Source organism: Gracilinanus agilis, chromosome 6 (assembly GCF_016433145.1).
Source record: "Gracilinanus agilis isolate LMUSP501 chromosome 6, AgileGrace, whole genome shotgun sequence".
NCBI classification, from domain to species: Eukaryota; Metazoa; Chordata; class Mammalia; order Didelphimorphia; family Didelphidae; genus Gracilinanus; species Gracilinanus agilis.
This window is the reverse complement of record NC_058135.1, coordinates 274,212,290-274,232,232: the sequence shown is the minus strand read 5'-3', so window position 1 is coordinate 274,232,232 and position 19,943 is coordinate 274,212,290. Positions and strand designations below refer to the sequence as shown.

Genomic DNA, 19,943 nt, shown 5'->3' with positions numbered 1-19,943 from the left:
AATAGTCTCATTTAATAAAACTGGAAATTTTGTTGCACTCAGTTTTTAAGGACTTTAAACATCAAGCAAAGGAGTTGATATTCTAAAAGTACTAGGGAGGCACTAGAATTTATTGAGTTTGGAGCCAGCAGGTGTGATAGTCTCATCTGTGCTTAAAAAATGATTCCACAAACTATGAGAATAGGTTGTCATAGATAAAAATGTATAACAAAGAGATCAGTCACTAAGGAGGTTAATGCAATAGTCAAGGGGAGAAAGCAACTGGGGCCTGAATCATAGAGTTTAAAGAAGGAAATAATGTGTCTGAGATTTTGTGCAAAGAAATTTGATAAAATTTTAGCAAGTGATAATATTAATGGAGAGGGTGAGAATGAACAGGAAAATTAGGCTCACTCATTTGCAGCTGGGACAATAAATGGACAGTGCTGCCTTTGATAGGAATAGAGAAATTTTGGAAAGGACCCCTTTAGGTAAGGGTCCTCTATATAAGACATTACTACAGCTCTGGGATAAAATAAAAGATGATTAAAAAACTGTAAACTGTAATAAGGGAATAAATCTAGTAGGGTAATAACAGGGGTTATGGTATGTAATATGTGAATTATGCAAGTAGGGTAATAAACTGAGGTGGTAAGGGACTAAAAGGCAGGTAGGGAGATAAGGTAGTTGTAATGGAAATTAAGGCAGGTAAGTTTGTAATAGGGGACAAAAGCACTGTGATTAGGGGTTTGTGGATCCCTAAGGCAGTAAAGTAGATAAGGAATATACAATAGTGGAGCAAAGGGAGACACAGACTGGGTACTGGTGTTTGAGACAGAGACACTGAAGGGAAACAGACTGAGCCCTTCAGGTAGGAAGGGCACTTCTACAGAAAAAGATTAGGGCTATCCAGGAATGGCTTGAAACTGACTAGAGGGCTTTCTAGTCAGTTTCTTAGGTTCACAAAGGAAGAGTCCAGAGGAAGTATAGGGATTACCACTTCCTCTCAAAATGGACGCCTCCAACTCCCTCAGAATCCAAAGAGAATATTGTTCCTTTCTCCCCTTCTCCCTCTCTTATCAATCAACTAATGAATTAGCCAAAGGTTTGATTAAGTGACAAACAGGGTTTGTTGAGTTTCAGGGTTGATTGTAAAGGACAGAGGGATACAAGGTAACTCTAATAGCCACCTAGGGAAAGCTTCAGGTGGGGGAGGGAGACAGGAATGTGAGACTGAGAAAGGACCTGCCTAACTCAGCCCCAAGAGGTTTTGTTGCCTAAAAGGGGTAGGAAAGTTGGAAACAATGATTCAAGAGATAATTTCTATCAAGGGAAGCCCTACTTGACTACAGGGAAACTAAATCTACAAGTTTGAAAGCTACCACCCAGATTCACCCTCCTTTCAAAAACCCACAGAAATTCAGGAAGGGAAAATGAGGATTGGGAAAGGGAAGGTCAGGGAAATCCAAAGGAAATAGCCAAGCTAACAAATCTTAAGAGAAAAGCTGCAGAATATAGGACAGGTTTTCAGTCCAAAGATAGAGCTCAGTTGACCCTCCTACTCTCATCAAGTCTCCAGGATCAACTGCCCCTCCTCAGGATTCTAAACCCTTTTCAACTGTCAGAAATTCTGCAGTAAGGATTTGCAGCGTTAATATGCACCCTTTTGCACTACAAAACACATACATCCTTCTGTGACTATTAAAAATATAGTTTGCTATGCATAATTATAAATAAATAAAACCAAGTTAAACAGGTAAGCATGAGAGCAAAAAGGGAAAATTATTCAGGATTAACACCAAATAAAACAGAATGTAACAGCTCACAAATTAATATTTTAATTTTTTTCTTTTTAATTAAAATCAACATTTTATTATTTTACATGATAGGAAAAAGTTATGAGAAAGAAAATATCATGGTATATGGGTGAAAGTTCACTCTTGAATGCCAATACTTACTTCTTAAGATTAAATTCAAATGTTACTGAGGAAAAAATTAAAAATGAATTTGAAGTAAGTGCTATTATCTGAAGAATGAATTATTTTTATGGATATATGACATAATATTTTATAGATATATTTTCTATAAATATATTACCTGCAACATATGTCTCTGCTTAGAGAGCCAAATTTGTTTATTAGTTTACTTTTCACCTTAGATATTAATAACTTATCTTTGGTACTAAACTCACCTGAAAGTAGAAGCAACTGCTTAGTCAACAGAATACTTCAGTTGTCCACTGTAGTTAGCCTCACAAGTCACATAGAGAAGGCAAGATGATGTTAACTTGCCAGACTGATAAAAGGCCTTAAATGGATCTTGGAAAGTTCTTATTTTCTCAAATTCTGTCCCTCCTCTCAGTCTGTCAAGAAACTGTCCTTGGAAAGTTGAAGAGGTTCTATTACTTCCAAGATGACTCAACCATTATAATGCATAAAAGACTACTTAACCTATATTCAGAAACAACAATATTTATCATTGAGCCATTCATACTATATATTCTTTTTTTAATTAAAATGGCTCCAGGGAAAAGGGACTTTCCACACCAACCTTCAAGTACAGCAAATGTCTCCAGAGATGTTTCAGAGTTAATTATAATGTTAGGGTCAGAAGAATGTCTCAGGAGCACGGGGGTGGCGATAGCATCCCAAATCCTAGAGAACAATTAGAGGCATAATCTCTACATAGGCAGTGTATTTTCCAGAAATAATTCAATTTGTGTTACATTTCAGTAACACAAAATCTCTCTATATATCTCTCCCTCTCGCTTTCTCTCTGTCGTCTTCTTTCTCTTTCTCTCTGTCACTCTCTGTCTCTCTCTCCCCAAACATACAAATAAGTATATAAATATATATGTACATATATACACACATATGTATGTATATCTTAAGTACCTTATATCTTCTATATGTATATATGTATACCTTTTCCAGGAATAATTCAACATTTCAATAAAACAAAATATCTCTCTCCTATATACACATTCATATGTATATTAATATATATGTACATATATAGCTACATTCATATACACAAATACATGTATGTATGTCTTAAGTACCTATGTAGAACAAGTTCCTCAGCTAAGTATGAGACATACAGGACCACAAGGTGGGATGCCACACAATGAGGTTTCACTATCAAGTACTTCAGTACTCCAGTCCTTGGAAAATACATATAGATAGGTAGAGAGACAGACAGATAAATAGATAAATAGATAGATAGATAGATAGAGAGATAGATAGATAGATAGATAGATAGATAGACAGACAGACAGATAGATAGATGATAGATAGATAGATAGATAGATAGATAGATAGATAGATAGATAGATAGATATAGAANGATAGATAGATAGATAGATAGATAGATAGATAGATAGATAGATAGATAGATAGATTTTTTCTGTAACAATGAAACTTTAGGCTATAATGATAGGCATCATAATATTTCATATAAAATGGGAATACATATCCTTAATGGATTTTATCTGAAAGTGTTCAATTTTTGCTGGACCATATGTTTGGGAGGATAAAAAATCAAGAAAACTGATCATAATTCCATATTGTAAATTATGTAATAAATGTGAAGTATTTAGTCTGAGAGAAAATTAAGGAGGAATATGATCACTGTCACTAAATATTTGTATGGATGATATAATAAATGATCAGTAATCTGAGAGATTTCACATTCTAGGTCATTGCTATTCAATAATACTCAATAATATAAACACAGGAATTCTGGATGTTAAAAACTAGATTTTATTATGTTTATGGACAGGTCCAAGGTTCATAAACTAACTGAATTAAGATTTAGTATGAACCAAGCTTTATATATTGAAAAAAATTGTCACAAAGACATTTAAATAATATTTTAATAAGATCACATTAAGTAAGGAAATAACTAAGTAGTTAGTAACTAAATAATAAGGAATTAAGGCCAGATCAGAAGAACTCAGGTCTTCCCAACTTCAGACTCAGCAGTTCTCATAGGTACATTCTAGCTCTTATTTTCTGTGATACACTAGTTTACCCTCCTGCCAGTTCTTTTTCAGTGTTCCAAAATCCCATCAAAGTTATGGAAGAGACTAGAAGATTCTTCTAATCTATTTATTATTTATATCTACATTTTCAAAAGAAGTTTGCCACATTCTTAGTTGTTTTAAAGTGAGACTTCCAAAAACTGGATGTAATTAAAATAAAGAATGGGCTTTGGGAAATATGATGCAAAGGATTTCACTTTTTAATTCTGATCCTGAGCAGTTGCCATATAGTACTAGGTCTCATTCATCCCTTTAATATGAATGTGGATTCCAATTTACAGGTCTCAATCCACTAAAATCAATTTCTATAAAGATCTTTTTTTGATAAGTGGTAGTTCATAAAACTAGCAATTGATTTCTATATATACAGCTTTATTTCTCATCTTCATCATTTCTTATTACACCTCAACTCTGATTTCTAAGTGAATAGAAAATTTCTTCCTACTTTCTACACAAACAAAGAGTTTTTTTCTATTTGTTAACTTTCAGATTACATGTCATTAGGGTTTCATGCCTTCTCTTTTATCATAAACTCATGGAGTGCTTTATATTCTATTTCCTTAGAATTCTATATTCCATTCCCTTGCCTCTACTTCTTTTGCCTCATATATCTACTCCTCACTTTCCATTCCATCTATATTTCTACCCTTTCTTCCTTCTCCCCTCAACTTAAGTCAACATGGTATCACACTAATCTTCAATCATTCTTAATCTATCCTATCCTTCCTGATCACAAATATATCTCTTCCCTCCTTAATCTGAAAATGTTCCCTTGTTATTGTATATTTTCTATATCATCCTTTCTCCTGGAAGATATAGTCCTAGAAAAGGCCTTTTATGTTTTGATTTTCCTATTTCCTCTTTTCTTTCTCTAGATTTTTAACCCTCTGCTACATGACTTGAAGCATCATGATTTGATTGAAAATTTTCTTTACATTTAATTATTGGTAATCTCTTAATTGTCCAATTCTAATATAAAGGTCAATTTATTTTAACACTAAAATGTAATTTATGTTTCCTATCATTCTCAGTTGAATTAAGAAAAAAAGAATAGAAATAAAAGAAATATGTATCGTAATCATTCACAATAAAACAATATCAATTCTTACGTTGGTCATGCTCCAAAAAATGTGTCCCTTTTTGCATTTTAAGTTCATATCCGTAACCCCCAGTAGTGAGAGTAGGCCCTAATAAAATCAGATCCATCAGCTAGGAATCACAAAGCACATAATCTGCTCCCCACCATGAGAAAAATAAAATTTTCCCTATTACAAATACTAGATATCCTTCTAATAAAATTACTGATGCAGGAGTTCTATGAGAAAACATACAGTATTTTATACAATCCTGGGTCATACATTGACATGTTGAATTGACATGTTACCTGTGATTTATTATCCTATAGAAAACTTGGTTTAGAACCACTGAGGTACTCTAAATCCATTGTCTCCATCTTTTAAATCATTACCAATCATTGTCCTTGCAAAAGACTTACCTAATTCCTTAGCCGATAAATCCTTTATCCCTATAAAGTAGGTACCCCAACTCATTAAACTTTGTCACAAACCAGCAAGATGATGTCTGTATGTCTGAACTGTCAGTCTTGTGCTTTGGCCTTCCTGTAACCCAAAAATCATTTTTCTTATCTTGGTTCGATGACCCACTAATACTTCATACAGCAGATTTTGACAGATGTCTTTTTTGGCAGGTGGTGTACTGATTGCTTCACCTTCAATCTTCTGGATTTTTGAATGATCAATGAATTCATCCAAGTTCTAAATTCCTTATGTCAATTTCTGTAGAATATTAATTTTGTACACATTTTATTCTGGTAATAATCTTCCATTTCTCAATTCCATATCTTTTCATGTGCTGTCCTTTACACCTGGAATTCTCTGCATACTCTTTTCTATATACAAATTTTCCTGTTGTCCTTCAATAATAATTTCATATTCCTATTTCTGTAGGAGGCTTTTAGTTCTACACCATCCCCCATCCATAACTCATGACATTCTTCTGTAATTACCCATTACTTACATAGTATTTGTATTATTTGACAAAAACTCAGAGAAAAATTGGAAAAGAGTCTAGCACAGTGATGGGCAAACTTTTTAAAGAGGAGGCCAAAGGAAAGGAAATGCTCATCTGTCAGTCTGTTTCTAAGGCAACTTTTTCGAAGTTTCATTGTATTTTTTCCTACTCATTGTATTCATCAAATTAGGAACAATGTCACACTGCCTAATAGAACATTTCAGGGGGGCCAAATCTGGCCTGCAAGACATAGTTTGCCCATCACTGGTCTAGCAGAAATGAGACAGAAAAAAACCTAATTCTATATACCAAAAGAAAAACAAAATGGATGAGTGATTTACAAATAAAAGGTCATACTGTAAACAAATGAGGGAAATATGGAATAATTTGACTATGAGATCTGTGGAAAAGGGAAGAATTTATGAGTAAATGAGATATAGATAACATTATAAGGTATAAAATAAATAACTTTGACTACATTAAATTAAAAAGATTTAATGCAAACAAAATGAAAGAAACCAAAGTTAGAAGGAAAATAAAAACTAGGAAAAATGAAAGCAAGTGTCTCTGAAAAGGCCTCATTTATTAAATATTTATATAATTGACTCAAATTTATAGGTATAAAAATTATTCTCCAAATGACAAATAATCAAATGGTAGGAATGGACAGTTCTCATATTTAAAAAAATTAAAACTATATTTAGCCATCTAAAAATGTTCCAAATAAGTATTAATTAGAGAAAATAAATTAAGACAACTCTGAGCAATGACATTTCTCCTCTATCAGATAGCCTAATATAACAAAAAAGGAAAATGATAAAAATTGGAGTGGATGCAGAAAAATTTGTGCACTAATTTACTCTTGTTGGAACTCCGAACTGATATAACTGTTCTGGAGCCACAGTCAAGATTACATAGGATGTGAATGGTTCTATGTTAAAGGAACAGAAGGGCTGGACATGATATTCTGAAAGACAAAAGAATTAAGATCATAATCAAAAACTCTCTACCCTGCAAAATAGAATAAACTTATATGGTAAAAATTTAATGAAACTTTGAGAATGTGAAATCCTGCCTAAGCCAACAGCAAAACAGCCCATATTTGCCCTTTAAAGCTCAAAGCCCTAAGGCAGGCCCTCAGTGATGTCTCAAACCCTAGGACAAGGTAGTATGTTTTGTTCCTGGCTGCTGGAGTCCCAGAGTGAGGTTCTGAGCCTGAGTGCCTAAGCCCAAGGTGAGACCTCAAGCCCCAGTGCAAAGCAGTTAGTAGTACACTTAGCTTTTTCAAGCTTTGGAGCCCTTACCGAAAGCCTGCAGTGAGGACCTGAACTCAAGCACAAGGCTGACAACTGTGTGTGTCTGACTTGTGTAAGGCTAGAGTGAGGTCTGAAGCACTTATCCAAGTCTGAGGTTAGGCCCTGAGCCTCAGCAAAAGGTAACCTAACAGTGGTCTGAGCCTGTAAGCCATCAGCAGTTTTCAGGGAGACTAAATCAACATTGGGGTGTGACCTTCATAATTCCCAGCCTACAAGTCATCATACCACCTTGGAAAAAACTGACACTTGTAACCTAAGGGTAGCAGGAAGGAAAAACTGAAAATTGTTATTATGAGTAATTGGGAAAATAAAATACCTTTGAAAAAAATCATAATAGAAAAAATGTGCTGATCTTTAAAAAAAAAACAATGTAGAAATAGAAAAAAATTCACTAGTTACTTCCAGCATGAAACCTGAAAAGGAGAACTTCCATAAATACTATAGAGAGAGTTCTCAAATAAAAAAAAAAGTGTTAAGTAGCACCCCTCCCCCTCAAATAAAGTACCAAAGGAACCAAAGTCAGGATCACATAAAATTTAGCAATTACGACCTTAAAGGAGGCGAAAGGTTAGATAATGCTCTCCCAGATGGCAAAATATCTAACTTTAACCAAAAATAATGAACTCAGGAAAACTGATCATACTCCTATAGAAGGAAATGAATTTTAATCAAAACGAGAACTTCCAAGCATTCTTAAAGAAAAAATCAAAGGGGCATAGAAACTTTGACATGAGAACACAAGAATAGAAATAATAAGAAGATGGCAAATATGAGCAAACGTAAGGTACTAAACAAAGCCAAATTGATGGTATTCTTATATTTGGAAATGTTCAATTATTTCCTCAAAAGAGTATTATCATGAGTGGTCATAGAAAAAGTGTTATTAGATAAAGTCTGGAAGTAATTTGGTTATAGCTTTATTATCTTTTTTTTTAAAGCAATGTAAAGGAAAGATAAAATGAACGCTTTGGAGGGGAGAGATAGGATAAAAATGAGGACAATGATCTACATAATTTGACTTTGTAAAAAATGTTTATACAATAAGAAGGAGTATGAGGAATGGGTAACAATAATGTTGGCCTACAATGAAATGAGTCGTCCTGATTCATTGATGATAGTCCACTCAGTCTATTTCATCACAATGTTCAATGCCAAGATGTGATTTCTCATTGGCTTGCATAACCCAACTGCTCATACCCATACTTCACCCTCATGTTTTTAGTCTTTCTTCTTCATACTTTAATAACATGAGAAGGTTGTTGAAATTAAACTGATATTCATTTTTGTGAAATGAGTAAATTTATTTTCTTCCCAAATTCTGTAAAATTGATGTTGGTCCAAGGCTTTCTTTATACTATTAAGTTGTGTACAAGATGTTTTGTTTTGAGGGTAATTATTTGATTGTTTTTGTTTTATCTTTTTCATGACATGATTATTTTTATTTATACATCATTCCTTCTTTTATTCATGGACTCAGGTATCTCTTACCCCTAGTAGACAAATATTGGACACTATGAAGGGATATTAAGTAAGTATCCCCACTAATTCTCTAACATTATGAAAACTTGCACATGAAGTCTAAATACAAATATTATTAAGGAGAAAATATTTTGATATTCATTAATTCTTGATAGTGTCTTTCACATAATTGTTTCACAAATTGTATATTAGGGAGCTCAGCATAGGGATCACCACTGTATAGAACTGTTATAGGAAATTAGATTAGCAGAGTAAAGGTGATTGACAGGAAAAAAAGGGTTCCAGAACTTTGTGTGGCTGGCAAATAGTGTCAGTTGCTCTCTGAACTTCCCTTGTATGGAGAGAGCTGGGTTTTCCTCCTGTGTATCCTGCTTTGGGTCAAAACAACAACTATCCAGAAGTCGTTGACTGGAATTTGGTTGAGTGATAGGTGAGGCTCAAAGTGGTAGACACTTGTATCAATATCCTTACTCCCTCTCCAAAAGTTGGAGTATACTGGCAGTAACATCTGGATTCCTGTGCTGCTTTGAGGACACATATATGAGACCCGACCCTATTCAGCTGGACCTGTTCACCTTCCAGTTTTCCTTCATGTGAATATCTCAGTAGGAACTCTAGTTAGGTTTGACTTAGGCAGCTGAGGGATTTTAGTGTGTTAGTGTAGTCTCACCCTTTTGGACCTTGTGGGGAGGGAATCCAAGTTGTATTTAAGCTACTTCATCCCACTCCCTTCCCTTCCTGTCCCAGTTTGTTATAAACCTTGTTATATAATCTACCAGACTCTCTTTGAACAATCCTTACCCAGATCTGGTGATTTCCCACATCACCAACAGGTAGGAACCACTGTGTTAATCCAGCTAGATACCCTGTTGATACCTCATTTACCATCATTTATACCTATTCTACGCAAGCCCCTATATTTATTTTCTTCAGAATAGTGTTTACTCTGACTAAAGCCATGAGCCTCTGGAACTGGGCAAACAGTAGAGGAAGAGGGGAATTCCAAAGATGGCAACACCTGTCAATTAGGAGGTACAGGCGGAAAAGGCTTTATGTCTCTGAATGGCTGACTGAATTTTCAAACAGTGACAACAATGAGAAGATAGGATGTGAAAACAATACTAAGGGTGAAAAGTACATTAAAAATGGTGTTATAGATTAAAATTAATCTGAAGGTTTACAACCAGATTTATGAGCATTTGTTAGTAAAGGGAGAGAATGATAGTGCTAGGTTTCAGCCTTTCTAACTTTAGGCAAAGAACAATTCTTCATTGCAGCTGGCTCCCCAATTGTCATAGAATAAGAGATAAGATAGCAAAGAAATCAGCTCCAGAAACCATTAAATCAAAGGGAGAAGCAAAAAAAGGCCCTCTTTCCACTTCCCATCATGGTTTCAAACTCAATTCACTCCTCCCTCCATGGCCATCTTGTGCTGCCTCTGCCACACTGAAGGAGACCCAGGCATCAGGTCATTAGACACACCATGTGACTTATTCCTAAACATGTGTTTGCTTTGCTTTCACAGTCCCCTTCTGTATTTGTGCCTTGTTCTTTGTCTCCATAAAAATTCTCTATGAGGGGTGTGTGTGTGTGTGTGTGTGTGTGTGTGTGTGTGTGTCTGTGTGTGTGTCTGTGTGTGTTATTGTTTTTATGTTTATTGATTTCCCTCAGCTTTTTTAAAGGTAGGTTCTGTTCTCTGGGAGGTTAGGGCACCCTCTTAAACTTCAGTCCTTTCTTGATGCTACCATTAGTCTTATTTCTGTGTTGATGCAAATTTCCTTTTCCAAGATGGCATGATGTCTTGTGGACTAGGAGCTCTGAGAGCCTCCCACTGCTGATTCAATTACCCTCTGAGATTGGAGATAGCTCAAATTCCAGCTTTAGGCTTGTGTGTAGGCTTTTGGTTCCACTCTGGCATTGATCAGGTCAGGCACACAGCACACTGCCCTGCTCTGGGGCTTTACCTTAAGCTCTGGCCAAGGTCAACCAAAAGGTTCCCTCAAGTCAGCATCCAGGTGACTGTCCCTGCCAGTAATTGAGGCCCAGCTCTGGATCTACAGACTGCCTCAATGTGGGATGTACCTCCTCACCCCAAGCTGTGGCTGAGATTCTTGGCCTCACTCGAGGCCCACACAGATCATGCTATACAGCACAGACTACCCTAGGTCAGAATTCTGAACATCACTGAAGGGTTGCTTGCAACTTTAAGGAATGTTCATTAGATTGGACTGCTATTGGCCCAGGCAGGATCTCAGAACCCAGATGTTGGGCCCAGGTTCAGAACCTGAAATAGTAGATTTCTATATTTGGGGCTGGGGGTGGGGATAGGAAGGCAATTGTTTTGTTGTTGGCTTCTTACTCTTTGCTGTAGCCTCCTGTAGGCTCATCCCAGTGCCACAGGTGTTCTCTTTCAAGTTGTTGTCTTCATGAAAGTTGCTTCACTCTGTCTCCCTGTTGGTTCTTTCAGTTCTGTATTCATTTTTTGTGGTGTGATTTTAAGATTGCTTGGAGAGGATTCCATTGCTGGTTTTGAGTTTCCCTACTTCTCTCTCTTCTTTTGCTCTGGAACCCTAGGGTATTTTTAATGTATTCTTCTTAGTGGAATGAGCATGCATGCAGGAAAGCTTCTCCTATGGAAAAGAGCTCATTAGATACTGAAATTAGCCAACTTATTGTTTGAAAGATGATGAAGAGGAAAAAAAAAAACAACAGAACGTGGCTTTAGGGACAAGGTATAATAGCAACTTCTTTTTTATTTAATCAATTTATTTATTTAGAATTTGTTGTTTTTCCCCATGGTTACCTGATTCATGTTCTTTCCCTCCCATCTCCCAGATCCATCAAGCAATTCCACTGGGTTTTACATGTATCATTGTTCAAAACCTATTTTCATAGTATTAATATTTGCAATAGAGTAATCATTTAAAGGCAACATCCCAATCATATCTGCAATAAACCATGTGATCAAGAAGTTGTTTTTCTTCTGCATTTCTACTCCACAGTACTTCCACTGGATGTGGATAGCATTCTTTCTCCTAAGTCCCTCAGAAATGTCCTTGTCCTGCTCCTAATAGAGAAATCAATTATGTTCAGTTGTGCCACAGTGTATCAGTCTCTGTGTACAATGTAATGATTGACAGTGAAAAATATCATCAGTCTACTTGTCACAGGACCATTGATTTAGATTTTAAACAATTCAGAGGATATACCAAAAATCCCCTTTGTTTCACAAATGAATGAAGGACCAGGTAGGTTAAATAAATTGTCTAAGATCATAGAAGATAGGTGAGAAATAGGTAGAAAAAAGCACATAGAAATCATGGGCAGTTTTTGACCCCAAGTTCTTTGATTCCAAAATCACTTTTCTTACCCATAAGTATTGTCTTCTTATTTTTTCTGGTTTTTTCCTCCTCCTCTTTCTGCTCCTCCTCTTTCTTCTCTTCTCTTCTTTTCCCCTTTCTTCTTTACTTCATCATTATCAACTTCCCCTCCTACTTCTTCTCTTTCACCTATTCTCTTCCTTCTCTTTCATCTCATTTTCCTTCTCCTCCTACTCAAAAATCTTCAGGGACTCCATGTCACTGATAAAGAAAAATATAGTACAATACAACAACAAAAACAACAACAATAATAACAATAACAAAAATTATTCTCTGATATTTGCAGCCATCATCATTATATTCCACATATATTTTGGACTTGTTTCTCATTATTATATTTTATGCATTTGACATTTTAATTTTAAAAATGTTGTGCTTGCTATTTATTGTAAATGACTTTCCATCTCTATGCTTCATTCCTTTTGTCATGAAGTTTGTTATGGTGGGAATACATCCCTTCATCATGTTTATTTCATAGGAGGAAAAAAACTTTGTTCAAAATATAGGATAAATGCTTCTTTCATGAAGTATTCTCATTTCTTTTCTCCTCCAAATTTTAGAATTTATTTTTCTTCTTAAAATTTTTTGTCTTTTATTTTCTATGTTTTCTGCTAAAATATATTGATTGGTTGTCATCCAAATTAAAAAAAAATATCTCCTTAAAGGCAGGTACTGTGCAGTTAATATCTCTATTTCTAATACCTAGCATAATTCCTAGCCCAGAAGAATCATTGAATGAATATTCATTGTTTTGATTTGCTTAGGACTATGGTTTTAGAGGCTTCTCAGATTCTCCCTGTTCTCTATGCCTATCTACAATATATGGCAAAAAGAGATTTGTCCATTAAAGAGTTGAAAAGTCCTGTAAGTGGTAAACAACAACTATTTTTATCTCCATTTTTCAACAATGAAAAATTTAGTGGGTAACTGTGTAGGTCAGTGGATTGAAAGCCAGGTCTAGAAATGAGAGGTCCTAGCTTCAAATCTGGCCTCAGACACTTCCTAGCTGTGTGGCCCTGGACAAGTCCCTTAATTCCCATTGGCTAGCCCTCATTACTCTTCTCCCTTGGAAGCAATAAATGGTACTGATCTCAACACAGAAGGTAATGGTTTAAGAAAAAGAAAGAAATGAAATATTTATAGATATTTTTTAAATGTAAGATTATTTCTTTTCTTTTTTTTTTACTTATCATCTAATGTTTCCATGGAAATACCTATCTTTACAGTAACAATGATTTGAGACCAGTCTATAAAATATTGCTAAAATAATATATAAAATATTCATAACTTCAAGTTTAGCAGTTTTATACTGTTCCAAGTCAGCTGCAGAAAGATCTTCTAACTACATTCTTGATGGTTAAGGATGAAACATGGGTGGAAAATTCATAGAAAGAGACATAAGGAGACTAATAACTTTTGTTTTCCTGAACTAGCTCCATATGCTACAGTCCAGACAATTGTTATTATGCTTCATTTTCACCATTTAAACAACTACAATAGGAATAGAAATATTTATAGCTTCTCATATTAAGAATAAATTTGATTAAAATATCAATATAAACTAGAGGAAAGATGTTAGAATTTGACCCTAATGAAAAATGGCTCTTCTGACATTAAGAATGAGATAAAATTTTGGTTAACTTTCCCACAAGTGTCTCTGGCTCATTATAAGCAAAATTACAATGATAAATACATTTTATTTCCTATAAAATGCTCTCAATTTTCCCAGCAAAATTACTCAGGAGAAAAAGATCATTAAGCATAAGAACTTTATAAAAGCTTTTTTATTATAAGACCTAAAATATGGAAACTATTTATATCCAAATCGAGATTAATAAGTTAATACTTCTTTTTCTCTAGGGTATTACATAGGTCCATTTGAATTATATTATTTCCTTTCCTGGTTTGGAATTACTAGAAACTCAATTTTCCCCCTTTTAAATCATACAGTGTATAGATTTTACACTATCAGAATCAAGGTCTAAATTTGTTCCTTCCTAGCATGATGCTATCCCTAAAAATGTTTCCTTTTTTTCCCTCCTTTAGATCTTGGTTCTGTGCTTTTTCCATCACTAATTTTTCATTCCCATAAGTCTTTTGTTATTCTGTAACTGGTTTAACAACTGTTTATTATGCGTTCTTCCTTATTGGGTCATCATGAAAATGCAGCTTTACAAGTGTTTCTCTCTAATTTTTTCTTGGTCAGTCATTACATTTATATCAGACTTTCTGATCATTTTTTTGATTTTCTTGGCAAAGATACTGGGTTTTTTTTTTTTTGCAATTTCCCTCTCTGAGTCCTTTTGCAGGTTAGAAACTTAAGCAAACTTTCCCAGGGTCACACATTTTATAAGTATCTGATGTTGGATTTGGACACATGTCCTCATGAATCCAAGGCCAGAACTCTATCCACTATGCAGGCTAGCTACTCTTTCTGTCAAGTACTAGTTGCTATTACATCTGTCCTGTGGTGGCTTATATGGATATTGTATGTACTCTTTAGTGCAGGACTATTGCAACTCTGAATTTGATTCAATGATTTAAAATTCTCTGATAACTGTCTTTCCATGATCCATATGGTCCTTCTTATATGGAAGCAATTTCACTTTCTCTGCCTTCCCAAGATTTTAAAAATGATGAGAGAAGTCCAACCAGATTCATCATAGTACTTATATTCATGTTTTTTAATTCAGAAAGAAATTATAATACATAACATTCAGTAGTAGATTCATAATTAAAATTCAAATATTCAAAGTTCATATAATTTAAACCCTTCTTTCTAATGAGGAAATTGAGGATTAGTGGCATTAGATGACATTTCCAAAGTCAGAAAGGAAATAACCATTAGTGACATGAATAGAACATAGGATTTATTCCTTGACAACCAATTCTCCATTCACTATATCATAGTACATGAGTTTGTTTTTTTTTTATAAATACACCCACTACACAAAAAAAGATAGCCATTCAACTACATAACTATTATACTTTCAGGCTATCTGATTGGTGATGTTCACAAAGTTAGAGTAGTTTTTTTTTTAATTGTTTGTAATTTTGTTGTCATGAGCAACATTTTAGACCTGAGATTCCATTGCTATGGAAACTAATACTGAGCAAAGGGATTGACAAATATTCAACAACACTATTTTAAAGAATGATTTCAGTCACACAGAAGTTTAGTGACTTACTCAGGGTTACATAGATTTTATAGGTCCAAAGGAACACTGTAACTCATATATTCCATAAACTGAGATGTCTACTCTTAGGATCATATTTCATCTCACAACACAGAAAAAATATAATCACATATTTCTACAGACTCCAGTTAATATGTACTTAAACATGGGATAATAAAATATTCAAGTCAATAGTGAAATTAACACATTTATTCTATAAGGAAATATATTCCCATACAAGCCTTCCCATTCATAATACATTCTCAGCATTCATCTTGTATAATCAGTTATAGTGTAGGTCAATGGAACCAATTTTCTTTAAAAAAATGTCCTCAACTAAAAAATGAAAAGTTGTTTGCCTTAGGAGTACATAGAACATATAGAGTAGCATTTTGAGTAAAAGCAACTTTAGGGGCAGTGACACTAATGATAAAACAGTGTTTATGTATCAGTTGATTGACAGAAGAGATGGTCTTTTCATTAACCACCTTTTTGATCCTAAGGAAGAGTAATAACCATAGAATGCCCTTTTGTAGGATGTTAGTGTTTGGCTGGGCCATCCTTTCTCCTCCAGAGCTGCCTCATGGCATTCTTCATCTCCTTGTTTCTCAGAGTATAGATTAAGGGGTTCAACATAGGGGTGATGATAGTAAAAAAAACAGTTATTGTTTTATCAATGGAGAAGGTACAGACAGGTCTAACGTACATGAAAATACAAGGTACAAAGAATAAGACAACAACTGTAATGTGGGATATGCAAGTAGAAAGAGCTTTGAGTCTGCTTTCCATACTGTGAGTCCTCAGGGAGTTTAGGATGACCCCATAGGAGATAAGCAACAGTGTAAAGATGACAACACAGATTGCTCCTCCATTAGCAACCACTGAGAGTCCTATGATATAGGTATTGGTACAAGCAAGTTCTAGTAAAGGGTACATGTCACAGATGAAGTGATCAATGACATTAGGACCACAGAAGGGGAGCCTGAAAATTAAAAGGAGCTGAACCACCGAGTGAAGGAAACCTCCAACCCAGGCTACAACCAGCAGCAGAACACATGTACGTCGCCTCATGATAACCAAGTAGTACAAGGGCTTACAGATAGCCACATAGCGGTCATAAGCCATTATCACCAAGAGAAAGACCTCTGCTCCACCAAATAAGTGTTCAATAAAAAGCTGGCTCATGCAAGCTCTAAAGGAAATAGTTTTCTTCTCATATAGTAAGTCTATGATCATTTTAGGGGAAACAGCTGTGGAATAAACAGCATCCATAACAGATAAATAGGCAAGGAAGAAGTACATTGGAGATCGCAGAGAATGGCTAGAAATGACTGTTGCCACAATCAGGAGGTTGCCCCCCATAGTTATAATGTAGATGGGTAAGAAGATAACAAATAATATTTTCTGAATCTCAGGATTCTGAGTTAGTCCTAGGAGCACGAATTCAGTCACATTGTTCCTGGCTTCCATCTTTTTGAATATATAAATTCAGAAATCAAAATTGATTTACCTGTAATAGAAATTATTACCATTTAATTAATTTCAAAAGTAAAGGAGAAATGGTCAGCTTTAAAAACGATCCCCTAAACTGTCTGTTTTCTTATCACAAAGGGTTTTTTTAACAGAAATGTTAGTGAATAGATACCTAAAATATAATAATATAAACTTCACGTTGATATAAAATATTTATACTAATTAATTAAATTAATACAATAGAATATAGAATATAGACATAATAAAATAAAACATAAAAGTATAAACTTTCCAACTCTAGTCATGAGCCACAGGGAGAAAGAAAAATAGGTAGATACATTCAAATTTTAACCTGTGGAGCCCCATGTTTAAAATAATCTTCTGGTAGTCAGAGGGAATTTGGGGCTCTTATTAGAATTTCATAGCTTTGGGCTTTTCATATTTTTGTTTCCCTTTGCTTAATGTTTGAGTTTAATGAAATTGGAAATGAATATTATACTCGAGTTTTAAGGACTTTAAACATCAAGTAAAGGAGTTGATATTCTAGAAGTAATAGGGAGGGACTAGGATTTATTATTGAGTTTGGAGGCAGCAGGTGTAATGTTCTCATCTGTGGTTAAAAATAATTCTCAGAAACTATGAGAATAGGTTGTCATAGATGAAAATTTATAATAAAGAGATCAGTCATTAAGGAGGTTAATGCAATAGTTAAGGAGAGAAAGCAACTGGAGCCTGAATCATAGTGGTGGATATATGAGTGTAAAGAAGGAAATAACCTGTCAAAGATTTTGTACAAGCAAATGTGATAAAATTTTAGCAAGTGATTGCATAAATGGAGTGGATGAGAATGAGTAGGAAAAGGAGGCTTACCCATTTGCATCTGGATCAATAAAAGGACGGTGCTGCCTTTGATAGAAATAGAGAAATTTAGGAATGGACTCCTTTAGGTAAGGGTCCCCTAAATAAGACATTACTACAGCTCTGGAATTAAATTAAAGATAATTTAAAACTGTAATCACATAAATCCTTCTGTGTCTATTGCAAATAGAGTCTCCTATATATAGATATGAATGAATAATACCAGGGTAAACAGGTAACCATGAGAGTAAAAAAGAAAAATTATTCAGGATAAACACCAGATAAAACTGAACATAATAGCTCACAAATAATATTTTCATTTTTTCTTTTGTAAATTAAAATAAACTTTTTATTATTTTGTAAGATAGGAAAAAAAGGTATGAGAAAGAAAATATCATATGTAGGGGTGAAAGTTCATTTTTGCATTTTCTAGTTCTTACTTCCTCAGGTTACGTTCAAATGTTAATCAGGAAAATATTTAAAAAATGAATTGGAAGTAGGTGCTATTACATGAAGAGTAAATTATGTTTATGAATATATAACCAAACATTTTATAGATATATTTCCTAGAAATATATTACTTGGAATATATTTCTCTAATTTGAGAGTCAAATTTCTTTATTAGTTTTCTTTTCATCTTAGATATTAATAACTTATCTTTGGTACTAAACTCACCTGAAAGTAGAAGCAACTGCTTAGTCAACAGAATACTTCAGTTGTCCACTGTAGTCAGCCTTTGTGAGTCACATGGAGAAGGCAAGATGATGTTAAACTGCCAGAGTGATAAAAGGCCTTAAATGGATCTTGGAAAGTTCTTATTTTCTCAAATTCTGTCCCTCTCAGTCTTTCAAGAAACTGTCCTTGAAAAGTTGAAGAGGTTCTATTAATTTCAAGATGACTCAACCATTATAATACATAAAAGACTACTTAACCTATATTCAGAAACAACAATGTTTATCATTGAGCCATTCATACTATATATTCTTTTTTTAATTAAAATGGCTCCAGGGAAAAGGGACTTTCCACACCAACCTTCAAGTACAGCAAATGTCTCCAGAGATGTTCCAGAGTTAATTGTAATGTTAGGGTCAGAAGAATGTCTCAGGAGCACGGGGGTGGGGATAGCATCCCAAATCCTAGAGAACAATTAAAGGCATAAACTATACATAGGCAGTGTATTTTCCAGGAATAATTCAACATTTCAGTAATACAAAATCTCTCTATCTCTCCTGTCTCCCTCTCTTTCTGTCTTCTTCCCTCTCTCTCTCTTTCTCTGTCTCCCTCTCTGTCTCTCTTTCTCTCTCTCCCCATACATATATGTATGTATATGAATATATATGTATATATATACACACACATATGCATGTATATCTTAAGTACCTAGGTAGAACAAGTTCCTTTGGTAAACATGAGACATATGGGACCACAAGTTGTGATGCCACACAATGAGAGTTCACTATCAATTTCATCAATACTACAGTTCTTGGATTATACATACATATATGAATATTCCTTCTGTACCAATGAGACTCTAGACTATATTAATAGGTATCATAGTATTTCATGTAAAATGGGAATACATAGTCTTCATGAATTCTATCTGAATGGGTCTTTACTTTTTGCTGGGTTATATGTCTGGGAGAATAACAAAGTAAGAAAACTGATGATAATTCCATATTATGAATTATGTAATAAATGTTAAGTATTTAGTCTGAGAAAATTAAGGAAGAATATGATTGCTGTCACTAAATATTTGTATGGATGATATAAAGAATGATAAATAATCTCACAGATTTCACATGCTAGGTCATTGCTGTTGAATAATACTCAATATTATCAACAAACGAGTTCAAGATGTTAAAAACTAGATTTTATTATGTTTATGCACAGATTGAAGGTTCATAAACTAACTGAACCAAGATTTAGTATGAACCATGCTTTTAATTGAAAAAAATTTGTCAAAGAGACAGTTAAATAATATTTTAATAAGGTCACATTAAGTAAGGAAGTAACTAAGTAGTCAGTAACTAAATAGTTGGAAATCAAGGCCAGATCTGAAGAACTCAGGTCTTCCCAACTTCAGACTCAGCACTTTTCCTAGGTACATTCTAGCTCTTATTTTCTGTGATACATTGTTTTACCCTCCTGCCAGTTCTTTTTCAGTGTCCTAAAATCCCATCAAAGTTATGGAAGAGACTAGAAGATTCTT

General features: G+C 34.3%; 1 protein-coding gene across 1 annotated transcript; it reads right to left on the bottom strand.

Annotated features, from left to right (window-relative positions):
* Positions 1-15,943: 15,943 nt before the first annotated feature.
* LOC123252611 (olfactory receptor 4A15-like) lies at positions 15,944-16,873 on the bottom strand. The gene has a single exon (XM_044681885.1). It carries the CDS (start codon positions 16,871-16,873, stop codon positions 15,944-15,946), a length of 930 nt encoding a protein of 309 aa, XP_044537820.1.
* Positions 16,874-19,943: the final 3,070 nt, after the last annotated feature.

Excerpts from the sequence above, each read along its gene's own strand:
- LOC123252611 (XM_044681885.1), bottom strand. The coding sequence starts at position 16,873 with ATGGAAGCCAGGAACAATGTGACTGAATTCGTGCTCCTAGGACTAACT.